A 20594-nucleotide genomic window follows, 5' to 3' on the forward strand; every position below is an offset into this window, starting at 1 on the left:
TCGTCCTGCTTGAACCCTTTCCAGCTGTAGAATGTAGTCCAGACCTGCGGCTCAGACTAATCCCTGGTGTTTTCCAGAGTACATGAACCAGAGTATGAGTGAGACCAGCCGCAGCAGCAGGATGTCAGACGTTCTGAACCCCAACTATGAGGACCTGAGTCAGGCCTGGGGGGCCACGTGCCTGCCCCCCCCTCTGGAGGACCTGAACACGTCCGGACCCGAATACCTGAACACGATGCAGAGCTCGCTGGCTCTGGCCCCGCCCCCTAGCGACAGTCTCGACAACCTGGACTACCAGGCCCACTTCCTGCCGCAGACCGGATCGGCTTTAACCCCCAACGGACAGTTCCTCCCGGCCGCAGAAAACCTGGAATACCTGGGTCTGGGGGCTGCGCATCATGCCCCCGCCCGCTAGGGGGCAGCAGCACCCAGACCCAGACCCAGAACCGGCACTGACCGGACCTGGCTTTAAGCTGCTGACTGTATTTAAGAGTTGATTTGACACGTTTCCAGTGGATGACGTGTTTTTGACCTTTGACCTGCTGCACTGAGGCCCTGAACCAATGAAGAATTCCCCTTACACCTCCAGAACACAATTACCCATGATTCTCTTGTGGCAGAAGTGAAACTCTTTTTATTTGTGTCAAACTTACCTTTGGAAATGAACGGGGGAAAGTCCTGACTATGTAAATAACAAGTGGAGTTTGAAAGTGAGAACTGACGACGACGCAGACACTGGAAACATGAACAGCCTTTTTATTTGGAATCACAGGTGAATTTGAGAAAAATGATTCAGTGTTGGAGCAAAATTCCCACCAAAACCTGTTTTACCAACAGGAAATTTTTTAAAACCTCATTCAAATACTAAACAGATGTGGGTCAGTGATGAGTAAGAGTTGGGACGTTTGGAAGCGATTTAATCTAAAAAGTGGATTATTTTCCTTGAGGTGTTAGTTGATCCAGTTCAGAGGAGGCAGGTTTTCTGCTGTTATGAGTTCTGAAAACAGACGATTCAAAACTAAAGGACGATTATCACCTAAAAGTGTCTGGTTCAAACCCCAGGCCCCGGCCACACCAAGACGGCTTCAGTCGTATCTGCAGAAGTTTTGTTTCGCAGTGTTTCTTCAACTTTTTGAACAAACGCCCCTTTCCGTCATCATGAGCGCATAAGCCCCCCCCCCCCCACAGAAAAATAAAAGTGCAATCGGGGTATACATTGCATAGATAAGGGGGGGAAACTACAGCCATTACCACCAAAGACTGGGGCGTGGTACCATGATGTACCTTATTGTGGAGGACCGGGGGGGGCATATGGAACACCCCCCATCCCCCTCTCAGCTTCAAAGCCCCCCGACGGCATCCCAACAATAGAAACACTGTTTTATCGGACAGGCCCTTCGTCCACATGAAACCACCGTTTTCAGTCACTGAAACCACAACTTTTTAAACCAGGTCCCAGACTGGATCCATCTGAAAACGCTGGTTTCACGTCTTCGTCTGTACGACCAAACCAGACCAAACCAAACCAAACCAAACCACAACTTTTCTAAAACCAGGATGTCAGAGAGCAGCAGCCAGGAGGAGCTATAGGATCAGACCGGTAGAACCATGCTAGCTTTGTGCACACGCTCCACGTCTTCTACTCTGTTTTTTGCAAGAGCGTTCCAACGCCACCTACAGGCCTAGCATTTGTACAACATCGTATTCAGCGGTTTCCAGTGGTTTCGTGCGGACGCAGATACTTCCTGGTGGAACCGGTGGTGTCGGACTCTGCGTTGTGTTTTTTTAAGGACGAGACCTGCACGGATAACTCTGAAGGCAGTCTCCGTTTATTGTTTTTCGGCTCCTGACAAAAGTGACAAAGATACAAAAACCTCTGGTCAGCGACCCCCTTAAAACATGCCCCTCTCCCATAGAGATCCGGAACAAAAGGCTAATCCTACTGTAATGGACGTTTCTGTGTCCAGTGCGTGTTTGTCCGATCGATGTCCTGATGTTCCATCACAGGACGGCGTTTGTTCGGCTTTTCCTCAGCCTTCACAGGCCCCATCACCGCCAAACTCACCAAATGAATACAAACACGACCTGACTATCGACCAGGCACAATTTGATGTCCGTATTCAAATGTTGTGAGGCATGCTGGGAGATTTGAGCCCCTCATGCTGTCGTACAATGACACCGCGGGTACATGAACCCTTTCATGCATACTGATCACCACAGTGGACACTTGTGCATCATCCCAGTCACTGACATTCAGACCATTACTACAGCTTTGCTGTTCTTGATAAACCTGATCTGCACTAACATGTTTGAAATAAATCAATAACTAGTTATTTTTAGACTGTAATTAACAGTTTTCTTAACCTAAAAGGGTTTTTTTTTTACATATTATCTCCATGATTTGAGTAATAACTAGTATTAGAGTATGTTCAAATGTGAGAAAACATCAGATTAGCTGCATTTTATTTCATCGCTTTCATACAGTTTATCACTTTCTGATGATGGGTTTTAAATACATGTTTCTTTGCTTCAAAAATTAAATGCATGGTGTCCAGCTGAGTGGACATTTTTGTAACACCACGACAAATAGGTTCATAAAAAAATTCCAATCGCATTGTTTTTGTCATGCCTGAAGAGGAATAAAAACACTCAGGAAAAAAATCTTGACTAAGGTTCTCATAATTCATGCATGAAAGGGTTAAATTATTCAAACTAAATACAGCATACCTGACAAAAGTGGCATAAAACACAAAAACCTCCGGTCAGCGACCCCCATAGAACAGACTCCTGCACAAATCAAATGATCCACAAATGTGTTTGAGCATCAGAAGCACCTGACACACTTTGAACTAAGCCGTTCATCTACAGATTCAATCACCAGAGGATGAACCACAAATGTTCTGTGACTGCACAGCTGCGTTCCTCTGCTTACCACAGAGAACTGGAACAAAAGAGAAGAGGTGAAGGCACCAAAACTCCAGTCATACTGGGCAGTGTCACACTGTAAGTGACTCACTGGGAAACAGAGTCTAATTCAAAGTTCCACCCACTGACTGAGGCCCATCATGTCAGGTACGAACCAAAAGAAATGAGAAGAAAACATTATAACCAACATTCCACAACATCATCTACAAACCCACACTGCTGCCAAATAATCGACCCTGTTACACCGGAACGACTCCGTCTACGAAAACGACAAAGAAAAAGATCGGACAGGAACAGATGCGGTTTGGTGTGGGCGTGGCCTAAATGTTGGACTTCCTGTTGAGTTGGTGGTTTGGTTCCAAAAGTCTGTGATCTGAACCAGGTCTTCAACCCAGTCCAAACACACGGAACGTCAGGATTCCATTTCCCCCAATCAGAAAAAATCTGACAAATGACAGTTGACGTCTGCAGTTTATTAGGTTTTAGTTTGAACTTCCATCAAACAGTTAAAGTTTTTTGGTTCTTAGTTAATACCTCGTTAGTTAAAACAGTTGTTAGTTGTTAGGAGAGGATTTTGCCGTCCCGTTTGTTAAATGTACATTTGTATTTATGTTGGTTTGGTGTCAACAGAAAGGACATTTGTACCATTTTAGCAGAAAAGTCGGATGGAATCCCCTGAAAACGTAGACTGTCACCGCTCATTGTGTCGTCGTCCTCTGACTTGAAAAAGCCTCTGTTCGTTTTAGACGTTTTTTCAGCGTCATGTCGTTCCACTGAGGCGTCCAAACACGAACAGACTGTTTTCACTGGACAGAAAATGAGCCAAACTGATTCCATGACTGTAGAAGGAAGAGCAGGTGACGGAACAGAGGAGAACACACGTGTGTTCTGTAGAAACAACAGGTGGACAAAAGTCTGGGGACACGTCCAATCCAGGTGTTTGTTTTCTAACAGGGCTCTGGAATACACAACTATCAGGACTAATGTCAGAGTAGAGTTTGATATTATGGGATAGATATCAGTGCACTGGTTGGTTTGGGTTCAGTTCTTCTCTTTGTTTCTAAAATGACTCAGATGGTTTGGACTGAATTTCTCTCAACCTTGATTTTGTTTTTTTGTTTTTTGTTTTTTTTTCTCCATGGCTCTGATTTTAAATGTTCTTCTTCTAAATGTCTCTGATATTTGTCCTGCTCTGACATTAAATAATAATTTCCATCTACTGTCATCACATCTGAGGAGGAAAAATCTACCATTAAACTAATCAAACAAACACAGATGTTTTTAGGTCAAATCCTCATGAACAGAACATCTGACATGTGCAACTACAATGTTAATGTTCATATGGAAATAATAATTAACTGGAATTCTGCATTTATATAAAAATTTATATCAATACCAAATTTCTTATTTTTCTCTTACATTTAATTTTTCACTTGTTTTTCTGTTTTTTTCTCTGCATTTCTCTGCCGAAATTTACCCACGATTATCTTACCTTATCGTACCTTAAATGATCTAATCTTATCTTATTTTACCTTATCTTAGCTTACTTTACCTTATCTTATCTTATCTTATTTTATCTTATCTTACTTTATCTTATCTTACCTTACCTTAAATGATCTTATCTTATCTTACCTTAGCTTAGCTAACTTTATCTTACCTTACCTTATCCTCCTGAGGCCCAGGAAAGTACAAGTTCTTATTTTTTTTTTTTTTTTTAATGAAATAATTGTTTATATTGGAAACATCAGGATGCAACAGTTTTTCAGATGCATTTTTTTTTTTTTCCATTTGTTTTGTTTTGGGCGGGGGGGTTGTATAAAGCTGTGAAACTCCTGTTTTAGGAGGTTAACTTGTATTATCTTAAATTACTTTATCTTATTTTAAATGATCTTATCTTAAACTATATGGACATAAATATTGGGACACATCTTGTCTACAGCTGTCAGCTGTCCTGTTCATGAGGATTTGACATAAAAACATAAATATTTCCTTATAGTTTAGTGGCACATTTTTTTTCCTTCAGTCAGATGTGATGAAAGTAGATGGGTTGATGAGGAAGAAAATTATTATTTCAGTCAGAGCAGGAAAAATATTAAAGACATTTAGAAGAAGAACGTTTAAAATCAGTCATGGAGGAAAAAAAAATAAATCAATGTTGAGAGAAATTCAGTCCGGAGGAGAAATAATAATTGAACCCAAACGAACCAATGCACTGATATGTATCCCATAATATCAAACTCTATTCTAACATTAGTCCTTATAGTTTTGGATCCCAGAGCCCTGTTAGAAAACAAACACCTGGATTCAAAGTGTCCACATACTTTTGTCCACATGCGGGTCTGGTGTAAATATTAATGAGGCGACACTGGAGTCGGTACCTGTTGAATGTGTCTTAAAGTGTTTGAAAGTGTTTTCATGTGTTTTCATGTGTAGCATTTGAACTTAAATGTTGTGAACTGTGAACGTCTGCTCTTGTTTACAGCTCATCTGCTCTGAACGCCACCACTGTCCTGTAAAAAAGTGAACGTTTTGACTTCTCTCTTTGACACTGGATGAATATTAACGCATGATCATGTGACTGTATTGTACGTTCTTAAAAACATGTTGGCTCTTGACCTGCTTTTTATTTTTACTTTTCAGGAAAAACAGACTGTAGCGACAAAACGAACAGCGCAAATTCAGGAAACAATGAAAAGTGACTTTGAATCTGGAAATAAAAGGTCAAATGTGTGAAACAATGAACTTGAAGGATTTATTCAGAAGGAGAAGTTTTCATTTCCCTCATTTTAGTTTTAACGCTGTTATTATTTAGAACTTAGACTTAGTCATGAATGTCTTTTTTTTTCCACAATATGTTTATTTGGAATTTTAAAAGTAATATATAATGATCAGACATACAAAGACAATCATAATGATGCTCTCATATTTAAATAGTGCTTTGTATAAAATGAAAATAAAATCTCAAAATTCCCTTAAATAAATAATTTTAACAAAACCACGCAGTAAAAAGAAAGAAAGAAAGAATCCCACGCATGGGCGGTACATGGTCCGCACACACCATTCACCTTCTGTAGATGTTCTGTTTAAATTTGGAACAGAAACAGTGAAAAGTGTCCAGATATTCTCAAACTCACACTTATTCTGTTTCATTTCAGCCTTTTTTAATCAGCGAAACATCAGAAACAGAACAGGCCTTTTTCATGAATTATTCATGAACACAGATTTAGTCATAAACCATACATTGGTACTTTTCTACAACTTTTACTTATTAATTTATTCATTTGAAACGTTTGCATTTATTAGATATTACAAAGTTTAACTGAAATGACAGAGAATTAGAGCAGAAGGCCTGCATATACATCTGTGAGTTGATAATAACGGTACATAAATGCACCGTTTGTATAAAACCCCCTCAGACCAGAGGAATTCAACAGTTCCATTTGGATTCATAGATAAAACACATGAGAGCAGCTACAGCGGAAACAGTCTGATGGTATTTATGTGTTTATGAGTCAGTGTTTATTGATCATGTACATATGGTTGAATTTACTGTGAAACTTCATTTTGATCAGTTCGCATTTGATGTTCATGAATGAATGTTTTGTTGGATATAGAAAACACAATAAAAGCACCAACAAAGCAAATGCCTAAAGGACATTATCAGCATAAGATGATAAAAAAAAGACATTTACACTATTATATCATAGTACCTTTTGTTTTATTTTTGTTTTAGTATTTATCTTCTTAACAAAGAAATGTTCATTATAAAAATAAAATAGTTCCTATTTCAAGTCTTTTAGTCCTTCATTACATTATCTGTTAATGAAAAGATTAAAATAAATACATTTATGTAATGAATAAATAAGTAGATGTTTTATTTCAGACATTTAAAAAAAACACACAACACAGCAAATTATCAACGTAAGACAATCAGAAAAAGTAATTTATACTATTATACAAAAGAAATACTAGTGATATTTACTCATGTGAAAGGAGTGTGAAGAATGAAGCATATGTTTAATCCCACAAGTTTGACCTGAATCATACATGACAATATTGAAATATTCTAATACACACTGTATTATTGTAATATTGTAATACCTGACATCACTCTACGATGCAAGTGCATAATTAATCACAGCTTCACCAAAACTATGACCATCCCACCACAGGAAGAACCCCCCCCCAATAATAATGAAATAAATAAAAAATTACCTAAAAATAAAATAACCATATAACCAATTTTGAGCAGTTTTACTTTTTTACTTTTTTAAACCGCAGCAAATCCACTGATACTCTAACATTTTGGTCCCATATCTTGACAAAATCTTCTCTTTACACATCTATTTCCAACGCATCATACATCTAAATCGAACTCTCTCTCTCTCTCATATATACACACACACACACACACACACACACACACACACACTACTGGTCTACAGTTTTAGACCAGCCCAGTTTGTTCCAGTTGTGTCTGTAAATTCCATCAGTTCCAGTTTAATGAACAGATGTGAACGGTCCAAATGTCAGAGTGAACTGACAGAGGAAAAAAACAAGGTAAGGTTAAAAAAAACTGAAAAATAATGTCCATTTCAGAATTCTACATAAAGACAAACAAGAAATGGGTTCAAACTGAAAGCAGATCTGCAGCCTTTGGATGCTGAAGGAAACTGGACTTCCTGACACCTGGACTTTCTTGGACATTTCTCTGGAGGACACACCTCCATTTTTCCCTCTTCTGATGCTCTGTCTCTCTTCTCTGGTTCATTCCTTTTCCTCTTTTCCATTTTTACAGTACCACACTCCTTTCTTCAGTCCAGTCCTGTTCCAGTCCTGCTCCATGGGTCTGGTACCACAGTGTGTTCCACACTCCTGTTCTGCAGACACAGGGGGTGGAAGGAATTCACAAACGTTGGGACACCTGCAGGAACTGAACCACCAACTTTCCAGACTGGATCCACCTCCACTGCTGCAGAACTGCTTTCAGTTTGAACCCATTTCTTGTTCTCCTTTTTGTAGAATTCTGAAATGGACATTATTTTTCAGTTTTCTTTAACCTTACCTTGTTTTTTTCCTCTGTCAGTTCACTCTGACCTTTGGACCATTTACAGCTGTTCATTAAACTGGAACTGATGGAATTTACAGACACAACTGGAACAAACTGGGTGTTTGAAAACTTTGGACTGGTATATAAATACATATATATATATATATATATATATATATATATATATATATATATATATATATATATATATATATATATATATATATATAATAAAATTGAGATTTCCTTCAATATTAATAAATATTTTTTGAATATTCTTTGGTAGTTGATTATTTTTGGCTTTAAACATAATTTGTGCTGTTTGTAAATTGATCTGATTATTGACTTTTAATATTTTTAACTGGGTGAATAATCAGCTGCTGTTGTCTGGAACTCAATTTGTATAATCTGCACTTTTCTATCAAGACTTCCTTAATCCCTACAAAATAAAAGCCCTCCAGGGTATCAGTGGGCACTGATCATTCAGTGCTTAACAGAGCTTTTGTTGTGTAAATATTTTTTCCCTTTTGCTCTTGTACGTTTGGCTGAGAACATGACGCACACACCTGCAGTGACCGTTCACTTCAGCTGAGTGACCTGGAACGAGAGTTGAAAATATGTGGATTATATTGTTGAATGTATTAAATCAGACATTAGAATTTTAGTCACATTCTTTTTTTAAAGAACCAAAGGAGAAAAAGAAGAAGAGTCGGACATTTTGACATTTGACATTAAAAGTTCTGAATGCCGTTTACTTATTAATAACCACTTACTGATCCCCATTTTGGCTGAGACTGACCAACACTGAGCCCGTTTACATGACCATAAAAAGCTGATAACTGTTACAGTCAGATAGTCGTCATCAGACCTGATGCATCTACATGCACTTCAGAAACACAGTCATCCATAAACCCTGGTGCAGATGTTCCAGTCCATTATGTGTGCGTAGTGATGATACAATCAAACTTCCTGTTATTGTCTTCAACTCCTGTTGGACTACACAACTTGTCTTTTCTACAGTTTCTTTCTGTTTTTTCTTTCCCCGTGCACAGATGTATGTGGTATCTGGGTAACTTTACTCTCCTAACACTGCTGATTTCTTTTTCATCATTGCTATGAATTAGAAAAAACGATATAAGTTAGGCAGTTATGCTGTGAGGCTAACAAAATGTGAGTTTTTCTTTTGTATTAGAGAATGCCTGTTGTTTTTTTCTGAATGAGGTTTGCACATTTTAACTGGTTCCTTCGGAGTCTGTAAATGCACGAGTCATGTGATGTAAAGGGGGAGGAGCTTCATTATTTTAGTCAAACACACAAAGGTTAATGTGTGACTTCTGTAAAAGTAGAAGGAAGAGGACGTTCTGTTGGAGTCAGTCAGGAAGAGTTCAGACATCTGGTTCATGGTGAGTACATTCAGAGGATTTCTTTCTTGTTTTAAATATCCTTATTGAGGACGATAATCTGCACAGAGAAAAATGAAACACATCGCAGTTTTGTTGAGTCAAATGTGCAGATGTGATGTAGACTCACTGTGTCCCTGAGGTCAAAGGTCATGACTGATGTTGATGAGGCTGAATTCTTTGTCATTAACCCGTAAAAACCCAGTGTTACTTTGGTGGCACTTCCAAAATATTTTTTCCTCTATATTTAACTTTTCTTAAGTGATGTATCACAATTTCTTATGACATAGTCCTGTGTATTTGTGTTTTTCCAGTGAACATCATGTACTTTCCTGTGTTTCATTCAATGATCATGTAGATGTTCATAAAAGCTCAGAGTAAAGTTGAGAGTTCTTCTATCAGAAACAGAGAAAACTGAAGAAAAAGGGACTTTTTCTGCAAAATCTGTCATTATCTGAACATAAACCCAGTGTGTCCATCCACTGTCACTGATCCAACTCCATGGGTTTTACAGGGGAATCAATGTTGGAGAAGATGACGGTGTTTCCATGGTAACTATGAGCCTCTGAATGTCCAAATATGGTCATATCTGATGACCATGATGATGAACTGTATTTGACTCCAGTTACTGACATGGACTGACAGGATTAAACAGTTTAGATCAGTAGATGGTTTTGTTCGTCTGCGGCTGTTCGGGTCTTTATGGGTTCAATATTTCTGTTCTATGATCAAATCTACAAATCATGTCAGTTTATCATCAGTGTCAATCAAAGTGTTAACACAGTGCAGAGGGGCGGGGCTGGTCTGCGCAGGTTACACAGGTGAATTCCATGGGTCAGGTGGTTCAGACTGTGTTCACTGTGGATGGAACAGACCATGTCTGGTTCAGGGGGAGTTCATTCAGCCTGTTTTGTGTTCAGAGTATCTGAGTATGGACTGAAATATGTGCCACCAGAAACTGAATTTGAAAAAACTGAATCTGGTGGCACATGTTTCAGCCCATTGAAATGTCATAATCTTACATTCAGTTTCAAGTTTATTGGATTTCAGTTCCGAAATAATAAATTCAGTTTCAAATTATTCTATTCAGATTCAGTTTTCATGATTCACATTCAGTTTCTGGTGGCACATATTCCAGCCCACAGTCTGAGTGTCTTCTGTTGTTTAGTTATTTGTTGTGACTGGAACAGAAAACTTGATGGATGGCCTTCAGCTGGAGTGTGGACCAGGTGTACTGGACTCTGAGTTCACTGTGTTTCTCCTGCTGTGAACACAGTGTTTCTGTGACGTAAACTCACAGTAGTTTTACTGGTTCTCCTTTCAGACCGACTGAAGTTCACAATATGGATGGAGAGGAGGACGGAGCAGAGTTAACCTGTGGTGGAAACAGGGGTTTGTCCACAGAGGATCCTCCAGGAGGCACTGATGAACCAGGACCTTCAGAGCCACAGTGAGTCCACTGAAACCCACTTTGACTGGTGGACTTGTAGAATATTTTGGACTTGATGTGGTGAAGGACAGTAGACAGATAACAGGAGGACTGGAACGGACGGGAGCGAATTCTATGTGGTTTGAGAAACAGTGTTGATGTTTATCATTTATTCATTTCTATTCAATATTCACAATTCAACCAACAGATACAAACAGAAAGACATTTGCATTAATGCAAACAAAAGCATAAAAAAAAGGAAGAACATCAGTCAATGAACCGACAGACTGCTCTGTGCACCTGGATTTGACCCCAGTACTCTGATTTATTTCATTCTTTTACATCTGCACAGGTGTAAAAAAAAAAAACAAAAAAACAAGAGAGAAAGAAATCCTAGACAATAGAAGTGACAAATGAGAGCCGAAGACCTGCCTGTCCGTCCATGGGAGTGGATCTGTCCTTCACTGTGGTTCTCCCCGAGGTTTCTCCCTTTTCCCACTGGGTTTTGAGTTTTTCCTTGCCGAGAAGGAGGGTCTAAGGACGGGGGATGCCCTGGACATGACTCATTTTCTTGCTGTTTATTTGACTGTTGTTTACTCCAACTGACTCTGTAAAGCCCTTTGAGATAACCTGGTTGTGATATTGGGCTGTACAAATAAAATTGAATTGAATTGAATTGAAATTGAAGACAATGACAGAAGTTTTATTCTACTGTCACATACATAGGTACATACTCCAAAAGGAATCTGACAAACCAAGGTTTTCTGATTGTCCCATTTCTGAAGAGCATGTAAATGCATCAGATTTCAGACAAGTATCAGATTACTCCCAGAAAACAATCTTTCAATGTCATATAAACAGATGCAGTGTAGTTGGATGTTTTTACTGCATTTTTTTCATCATTTCATATCATATATATATATATATATATAATATATATATATATATATATACATATATATATATATATACATATATATATATATATATATATATATATATATATATATATATATATGTATGTATGTGTGTGTGTGTGTGTGTGTGTGTCTGTGTGTGTGTGTTTTGAGTGAGGACAGGTTTAGTCCAGTGCGTTAACAAATCTTTGGAAAGATAAGATGGTTTTTGGCTTTTTTTTTTTTTTTTTTCATCCCAACAGCCTACTATAACTATGTCTTTTTTTATAGTTCACACTACACTGAGTCATTCTTTTTGGTAAAGGTTAAAAAACTGTAAGAATGCTGCAGTTTAATTAAGAGTTGTAAGATGGAAGTGGCCAATCTGCATGGAATCCTACTATATAATGCACATTCTGTGTCCGTCCAGTCGCTGTTCCACCACAGGAGGACGTTTGTACAGGTTTTCCTCAGCCTTCACAGGCCTGATCGCTGCCAAATGAATACAAACGTTATCTGACTATCTACTAGGCACAATTTTATGTCCGTATTCAAATGTTGTGAGGTATGCTGGGAGATCTGAGCCTCTCATGTGATCGAACAATGGCACCACGGGTACAATGTCGCTAGTGTATATAAATAGTTATTTTCACTAAGTAGTTGTTGTAGTGATGCAAATTACTTTACAGTTCTGTATTTTACATTTGAGAGTGATATTGGATAAGATTCATTGAGCAGGAATGTATGTATTTCTAAAGCATAATTAATACATTTCAGTGGAAATTTTGGGAAAAAATAATACATGTGCAGGAAAACTCAGTTAAATGACAGTCTCATAATGAGGTTTTTACAGAAAAACGATGTTGTTTGTTGTGAATTTTTCAGTTAAGTTGAATGGGATTTGATGTAAAATATACAGCTGAATGTTAATATTACTGAAAGGAATAGTTTAATAACAGTTTTATCATGCTAATTCAACAGAAAATGGCTGTAACTTTTACAGGTTTCAGATTTATTTTTTTGGAAATTACAACAGGTTTTGACTGTAGAATTTACAGTTTATCCAGTAAAGATGTTTACATTTCTACTGAGTTTTTAACACAATTCTACTGGCAACCACAGCTGCCAGAATAATTCTGAAAAACAGCAGGATTTTTTTTTTTTTTTTTTTTTTTTTACAGTGTATCTATTTTATCTTAACTTATCTTAATGCACATGAAACACAAACTGCTGAGTAAGAATCTGCTCAGAAGCAGAAAACATCAAACAAGTTTAGTTCTGTTCAACATCTGATGTGAAAGTGAATGTAAAGAGATTCAGAACGTGAACAGGACGAACCGTCGTTAAGTCACTGCTGATGTTGTTGTTAATTAAAGAATGTGTTAATGTCCACAAAGACTGGAAGACAAGTCCTGGTCCTGAAGTGGACCCAGTGTCCTGTTCTTTGTGCCAGAAGGTCCTGAGTGATCCAGTCTGGACCAGCTGTGGACACTGGTTCTGCAGACAGTGCATCAGGTCATACTGGGACCAGTCTGGTTCATCAGGAGACTCATCCTGTCCCCAGTGTGAATTCCAGATGTCAGATCAGGTCAGAAGTATTTGGACAGTGGAACACACTGAACATCTCAATGGATTTGAAATGGAATGTTCAACGTGTGCTTGGAGGGTCCTGGGTTGGAATCCACCAGCCAGTTTGCTTGGTCTCTGTGTGACCAAGTGGAATGAAGTTCATGCTGTTGTATATAAAGTGTTTGTATTTTGTGTTGTCAGATGAACATAAGCTCAGTCTGAGGAGCAGATGTGAATGTGTGACTGAAGGAACTGATGAAGCAGGAGGTAGAACCCGTCTAAACCGGATCTACACTGAGCTGTACATCACAGAGGGACAGAGTGAAGACGTTAATACCCAACATGAGGTAAGGACGCTGGAGACAGTTTACAAGAAGAAGAAGATCATCCATGACACACCCATCAGGTGTCAGGACATCTTCAAAGCCCTTCCAGACCAGCAGAACCCCATCAGAGTGGTTCTGACCAACGGCGTGGCTGGAGTTGGAAAAACCTTCTCGGTGCTGAAGTTCACTCTGGACTGGGCCGAGGGTTTAGAAAACCAGGACGTCAGTCTGGTGGTTCTGCTGTCCTTCAGAGAGCTGAACCTGGTCTCGATGAGCAGTACAGTCTGCTGACGCTGCTCCATGTTTTCCATCCAACATTACAGAAGGTCACAGCAGAGCAGATCAACGTCTGCAAACTTCTGTTCATCTTCGACGGACTGGATGAAAGCAGACTTTCACTGGATTTCAACAACTGTGAAGTGGTTTCAGACGTCACACAGAAGAAACCAGTCAACGTCCTGTTGACCAACCTCATCAAGGGGAACCTGCTTCCATCAGCTCTCATCTGGATAACTTCCAGACCTGCAGCAGCCAATCAGATCCCTCCTTCATGTGTGGACAGGATAACAGAAGTCCGAGGATTCACCACTGATGACCAGAAGGAGGAGTACTTCAGAAGGAGATCCAGTGATGAAGATCTGTCCAAGACAATCATCTCACACATCAAGAAATCCAGGAGTCTCCACATCATGTGTCAAACCCCAGTCTTCTGCTGGATCAGTTCTATGGTTCTGGAGCACATGTTGACTTCAGACCAGAGAGGAGATCTGCCCAAGACCCTGACCCACCTGTACTCACACTTCATCATGGTCCAGACAAAGAGGAAGAAGAAGAAGTATGAAAAAGGACATGAGACCAGTCCAGAAGAGCTGACAGAGGCTGACCGGGAAGTTCTTCTGAAGTTGGGTAGATTGGCATTTGAACAACTGGAGAAAGGAAACATCATGTTCTTTGAAGAAGACCTGGAGCAGTGTGGTCTGGATGTCACAGAGGCCTTGGTTCACTCTGGGGTTTGTACAGAGATCTTCAAAACAGAGAGAGTGATCTTGAAGAAAACAGTCTACACCTTTGTTCATCTGAGTGTTCAGGAGTTTCTGGCAGCAGTCTACATCTACCACTGTTACAACACCAACAACACAGAGGTACTGAGGAGTTTTCTGGGACAATGGGACCATAATTCAACCCTCAATGTCTTCCTGAGAGAAGTCATGAAAAAATCCCTCAAAAGTAAAAATGGTCACCTGGACCTTTTGGTTCGTTTCCTTCATGGTCTTTGTCTGGAGTCCAACCAGAGAGTTTTAGGAGATCTGCTGGGTCCAACAAAGATCAGTCCAGAAACAATACAGACAGTCATCAACATCCTGAAGAAAATAAACACATGGAGTATCTCTCCTGACAGAAGCATCAACATCTTCCACTGTTTGACGGAAATGAACGACCAAACGATCCATCAGGAGATCCAAGAGTTCCTGAAGTCAGAGAACAGATCAGAGAAGGAACTCTCTGAGATCCAGTGTTCAGCTCTGGCCTACATGCTGCAGATGTCTGAGGAGGTTCTGGATGAGTTGGACTTGTGGAAGTACAACACATCAGATGAAGGACGATGGAGACTGATTCCAGCTGTGAGGAACTGCCGAAAGGCTGAGTAAGAACTGACGTGGATGTTATTACTATTAATGCTACTAATACTGTTCAGCTGTGGTTGTGTCTTTTCTTACACATTAGAAATGTTCTACAACTGTTCTTCACTTTACATGGAATCTGTGTTTACAGACTTGCTGACTGTGCACTTTCAGAGCTTCACAGTGAAGTCGTTGCCTCAGCCCTGATGTCAAATCCTTCCCATTTAACAGCGCTGGACTTGAGCAGAAATGACCTGATGGATTCAGGAGTGAAGTTGCTGTCTTCTGGACTTCAGGGTCCACACTGCAGACTGGAGATTCTGAAGTCAGTTTACTCTATTGATATTTTAAGATTGTGTGTCTTTTTCTTTCACATTAACTCTTTTCTGTGTTTGCCTGAGCTCATGTTTGACATTATAAATAGTGAAAACTGGTCGTTTTTGTTATTATATCAGATTTCTCTACCCACTGTTAGCTAAGTGGTTTAAGTAGCAACCAATTTCGTTTACTTAGTTTGTAATAAATGACATCAGGAATGTCACTGAAGATGTACCAAAGTGTATTCTAGGATGTATCTTTGATCCATACATATGTACTGGCTATTCCAGATACCCCGGAAAAGACAGAACAAGTGACTGCTGAGAACGGACCGATTACAACTACAGACACATTCAACAGTTTGAAAACAGCAGCTAATGCAGGAAGAGGTAACAACTCATCCTGTATCTTCTGAGAGGAGCAACCCATGAAAGGGTCCAGCTCAGCCCACATCAATGTATTTCACCCAATAAGACCAAGACCTTTATCCTGAAGTAGCGTCTGGTTCTTTTTCAGATGTTATTGTTTGTGTTGAAGTGGCTGAATGGGCTTGGTCTAGCTCAGTGGTTCCCAACCTTTTTTGAACAAACACCCCCTTATGTCATCATGAGTCCCCAGCCACCCACCCTACCCAGGGCTGGACCGGTTTACAGAAAAACTACTGACACGCTTAGGACAACTACCCAGGGCTGGACCGGTTTACAGAAAAACTACTGACACGCTTAGGACAACTACCCAGGGCTGGACCGGTTTACAGAAAAACTACTGACACGCTTAGGACAACTACCCAGGGCTGGACCGGTTTACAGAAAAACTACTGACACGCTTAGGACAACTACCCAGGGCTGGACCGGTTTACAGAAAAACTACTGACACGCTTAGGACAACTACCCAGGGCTGGACCGGTTGCAGAAAAACTACTGACACGCTTAGGACAACTACCCAGGGCTGGACCGGTTTACAGAAAAACTACTGACACACTTAGGACAACTACCCAGGGCTGGACCGGTTTACAGAAAAACTACTGACACGCTTAGGACAACTACCCAGGGCTGGACCGGTTTACAGAAAAACTACTGACACGCTTAGGACAACTACCCAGGGCTGGACCGGTTTACAGAAAAACTACTGACACGCTTAGGACAACTACCCAGGGCTGGACCGGTTTACAGAAAACTACTGACACGCTTAGGACAACTACCCAGGGCTGGACCGGTTTACAGAAAAACTACTGACACGCTTAGGACAACTACCCAGGGCTGGACCGGTTACAGAAAAACTACTGACACGCTTAGGACAACTACCCAGGGCTGGAACCGGTTTACAGAAAAACTACTGACACGCTTAGGACAACTACCCAGGGCTGGACCGGTTTACAGAAAAACTACTGACACGCTTAGGACACTTACCCAGGGCTGGACCGTTTACAGAAAAACTACTGACACGCTTAGGACAACTACCAGGGCTGGACTGGTGTACAGAAAAACTACTGACCACTTAGGACAACTACCCAGGGCTGGACCGGTTTACAGAAAAAACTACTGACAGACGCTTAGGACAAACTACCCAGGGCTGGACCGGTTTACAGAAAAACTACTGACACGCTTAGGACAACTACCCAGGGCTGGACCGGTTTACAGAAAAACTACTGACACGCTTAGGACAACTACCCAGGGCTGGACCGGTTTCCATCCTACTGATAACACTATGGAGGTACGGAGCGGTGCGGACCGCCGCCAGTGGAAGTGCAAACCAAACCTGTCACTCATTTGTCTTTTCTCTTCCTGCTGAAGCTAAACTTTTAAACCTTACCAGAGAAAACACTAACATTAGTATCACAGTAGTGTTCCTCTGTCGTCTACAGGTTTGTTATTACTGACTTTCTTCTTCTTCTTCTTCATTAAACTTTCCTCTTCTTCGTGGTATTTGTCCAGTATGGTTAATTCAGAGCGGCGCCCCCTGGTGGATTAATTGCCAAACGCTCATTCCAACACATTAAATGTCAGTAGCAGCACTTTGTTCCAGTCAGACTAATGACAACGACAGTAAAGCACATTTACAAAAGGAACTAACAACTGGAATGGGATTATCACCTCCACCAGGAGGTACTGTGATGCTTTGTTTTATGTGCATGCATGCTTGTATGTTTGTTTGTTAGCAGGATAACTCAAAAAGTTATGGACAAATTTTCAGGAAATTTTCAGGAAATGTTGATACTGGCACAAGGAAGAAACGATAAAATTTTGGTGGTGATGGGGGGGGGGGGGGGGTCTGTTTTGGCAGAGGTCTGTGCTCTCCGAGTGCTTTTCTTGTTAAGGACTTGCACTCGTACACGGTCTGGGATAAAGTGGTACTGGTGCATCCCTACTAGTCTGTTCATTGACCAAAAATACATATGTATGACAAACTACAGCAGTCAGCTGTGTACAGTGTGATACCTGACACACACACACACACACACACACACACACACACAGAGTCCACTTCCCTTTTAATATATAGATTTGTGTTATTTCTTTGGTTCAGCTCATTTTACTACATTCAAACAGGTGAGGAGAAACTTTGCTAGATATGTTTGGAGATTTGATCGTTTTATTCTCCTGTGTTTATTCATGTGTGACCATTTGAACAACAAAACTTCAGTAACATCGGACACTAAAAACAAGTCACAATGACATTTTGTTTTTTTCAGTGGTTTTCAATCAGGTTCCAAACACAGAAAGAAAAATAGCGTTAAACATGAGTAATTGTGATATTTATGAGGTTGAATTTATGATGATCCATAATAACTCCATGTTGGAGTTAAATTCTGATATTTACTCTTTTATTCAGATTGAACTGGTGCAGTTTGTCATGGATCAGCTGTTCTTCTCTGGCCTCGGCTCTGGAGTCCAGTCCTTCCCATCTGATAGAACTTGACCTGAGCAAAAACTACCTGCAGGATTCAGGAGCGATGCATCTGTGTGGTTTTCTGCAGAATCTGTCGACTTAGAAGTCTGAGGTCAGTTTTCTGTCATAGAATTTACATCATCATTCATTAAAAGTCATTGGTAAAATATTTTTTAAATCTTATCTAAGGTTTTACTGAGACCTGTTGAATTTGATCAGCTCATGTCCCTTTTAAAACTTTTCAAGACCGCTTCACCTCAAGCCTGTAATGTAATATAGCGCACCTGAGGCTTTTGGATGCACATTTGCCTTCTGTAAAACCAACACTGAATATCTCCTTGACAAAGATAGATCTGGGTAGATTATCAAGGGACACTGACAACTTATAATTCCTGTTGTTATTTTACCTTGTACTTGTACTTTTGTATCTGAGAGGATCTTGGCATGTATTCTGTAAAATACACGGTTTTTAAGGTTAAAAGAGACAGTAAATAATGTAAATTTATTTGTATAAATGGCCGGCACCGCTCCTCTTAAATTCATGTGAATTATAAAACTGCTGCAGTCATTTCCACTCATACTGTTTCAGTTTATACCCTGTTAAATGGATGTATCTGTGTTTTGTGTTAATAGTTAATGTTTAAGCCTCTGATTTACATGGTTGCAGACTGTACTATAAAGAAGTCACATTCAAAACTAGAAGCACTCGGAGAGCGCAGACCTCCGCCAAGGCTGATCAGTGGCCCCCCCCCCATGGGCCCCCCCATGCCAAGGAGGTTATGTTTTTGCCAGGGTTTGTTTGTCTGTCTGTCTGTCCGTTAGTGTGCAACATAACTCAAAAAGTTATGGACAGATTTTGATGAAATTTTCTGGTCGGCGCCCCCCCTGTGGCCCCCCCCACCCCTGATCACCGCCAAAATTTTATCATTTCTTCCTTATCCCATTTCCAACAAACCCTGAAAATTTCATCAAAATCTGTCCATAACTTTTTGAGTTATGTTGCACACTAACGGACAGACAAACAGACAGACAAACAAACAAACCCTGGCAAAAACAGAACCTCCTTGGCGGAGGTAAATATCAAATGTCATAAGACTGACTACAAACACACAAAAGGTTATCGTTACAGATCAGTGGCATGGTACATAATAACGTGGACGATGTCTGTTTATTCCTGACATTATGTTGATCTACAATAATAGTAATTTTAGGTAAAGCTTGATGATTAAGAGTTAATAAAGTTGAGCTGAACATTAAAAACATGAACACATCTAACAGTCATTAATATATTTTTAATCTGCATCATTTATTCTTTCATCAGATTGTTGAGCTGCAGTTTATCATGGATCAGCTGTTCTTCTCTGGCCTTGGCTCTGAAGTCCAATTCTTCTCATCTGATACAACTGGATGTGAGTGGGAACGAGCGTCAGGATTCAGGGGTGGAGCAGCTGTGTCCTTTTCTGCAGAGTCCACATTGTAAACTCCAGACTCTGGGGTCAGTTCACACATTCTATTGTAGAATTTATAACTTTAATTAACTATAAAATCTAATTTATTTAGATCTAAAAGTTACTGTTAGTAAAATCAGAATCCCATCTCTCATGCAAAATTGAAGAGAAAGAAAAGTCTGCCTGAATTTTATTTTACTGACAGTATTTGGGGTGCAGTGTTTCCCCTGGTCTTGCATTCTTGGGAAGGGGGTCTGGGAGGGATTTGCTTGGTTATGGTGTGGTGTGTCCAGGTGGGTGGGGGTGGGGGTGGTCGTACATTAATTCTTTATTGATTCTGTTATAATAATAAGGTGCTTTTCACTCAATTTACTTCTTTGTTATTAATTCAAAACCTTCTCTCTCTCTCTCTCTAGCTATCTATCTATCTCTATAAATACACTCTATATCCAACAGTATTCCCTCTCCTGCTTTGACTCTCATATGAATGTCAGGTCCATCCCATTCCTAGTCTATGGGTTCAGTCTGACGTGGCTCCACCCTTTGCAGCTCTAACAGCTTCAACTCTTCTGGGAAGGCTGTCCACAAGGTTTAGGAGTGTGTTCATGGGAATTTTGGACCATTCTTCTAGAAGCGCATTTGTGAGGTCCCACACTGATGTTGGACAGAAGGCCTGGCTCTCAGTCTGCGCTCTAATTCATCCAAAGGTGTTCTATGGGGTT

The 20594-nt window shown here is 40.1% G+C and overlaps 2 protein-coding genes across 2 annotated transcripts in view; both read left to right on the forward strand.

The window, feature by feature from the left end:
* Positions 1-2295, forward strand: part of LOC115411679 (melanoma receptor tyrosine-protein kinase-like) — a 52858-nt gene extending 50563 nt beyond the window's left edge. Inside the window, 1 exon segment of the mRNA XM_030123890.1 lies at positions 78-2295. Coding sequence (XP_029979750.1) covers positions 78-415 — 338 coding nt within the window. The 3' untranslated portion in view covers positions 416-2295.
* Positions 2296-3065: 770 nt separating this feature from the next.
* Positions 3066-20594, forward strand: part of LOC115411680 (NLR family CARD domain-containing protein 3-like) — a 36022-nt gene continuing 18493 nt past the window's right edge. Inside the window, 7 exon segments of the mRNA XM_030123891.1 lie at positions 3066-3072; positions 13471-13860; positions 13863-15240; positions 15369-15542; positions 18368-18511; positions 18513-18536; positions 19746-19919. Of these exon segments, the coding sequence (XP_029979751.1) occupies positions 3066-3072; positions 13471-13860; positions 13863-15240; positions 15369-15542; positions 18368-18511; positions 18513-18536; positions 19746-19919 (2291 nt within the window).

Source organism: Sphaeramia orbicularis, chromosome 20 (genome assembly GCF_902148855.1).
Source record: "Sphaeramia orbicularis chromosome 20, fSphaOr1.1, whole genome shotgun sequence".
NCBI lineage: Eukaryota > Metazoa > Chordata > Actinopteri > Kurtiformes > Apogonidae > Sphaeramia > Sphaeramia orbicularis.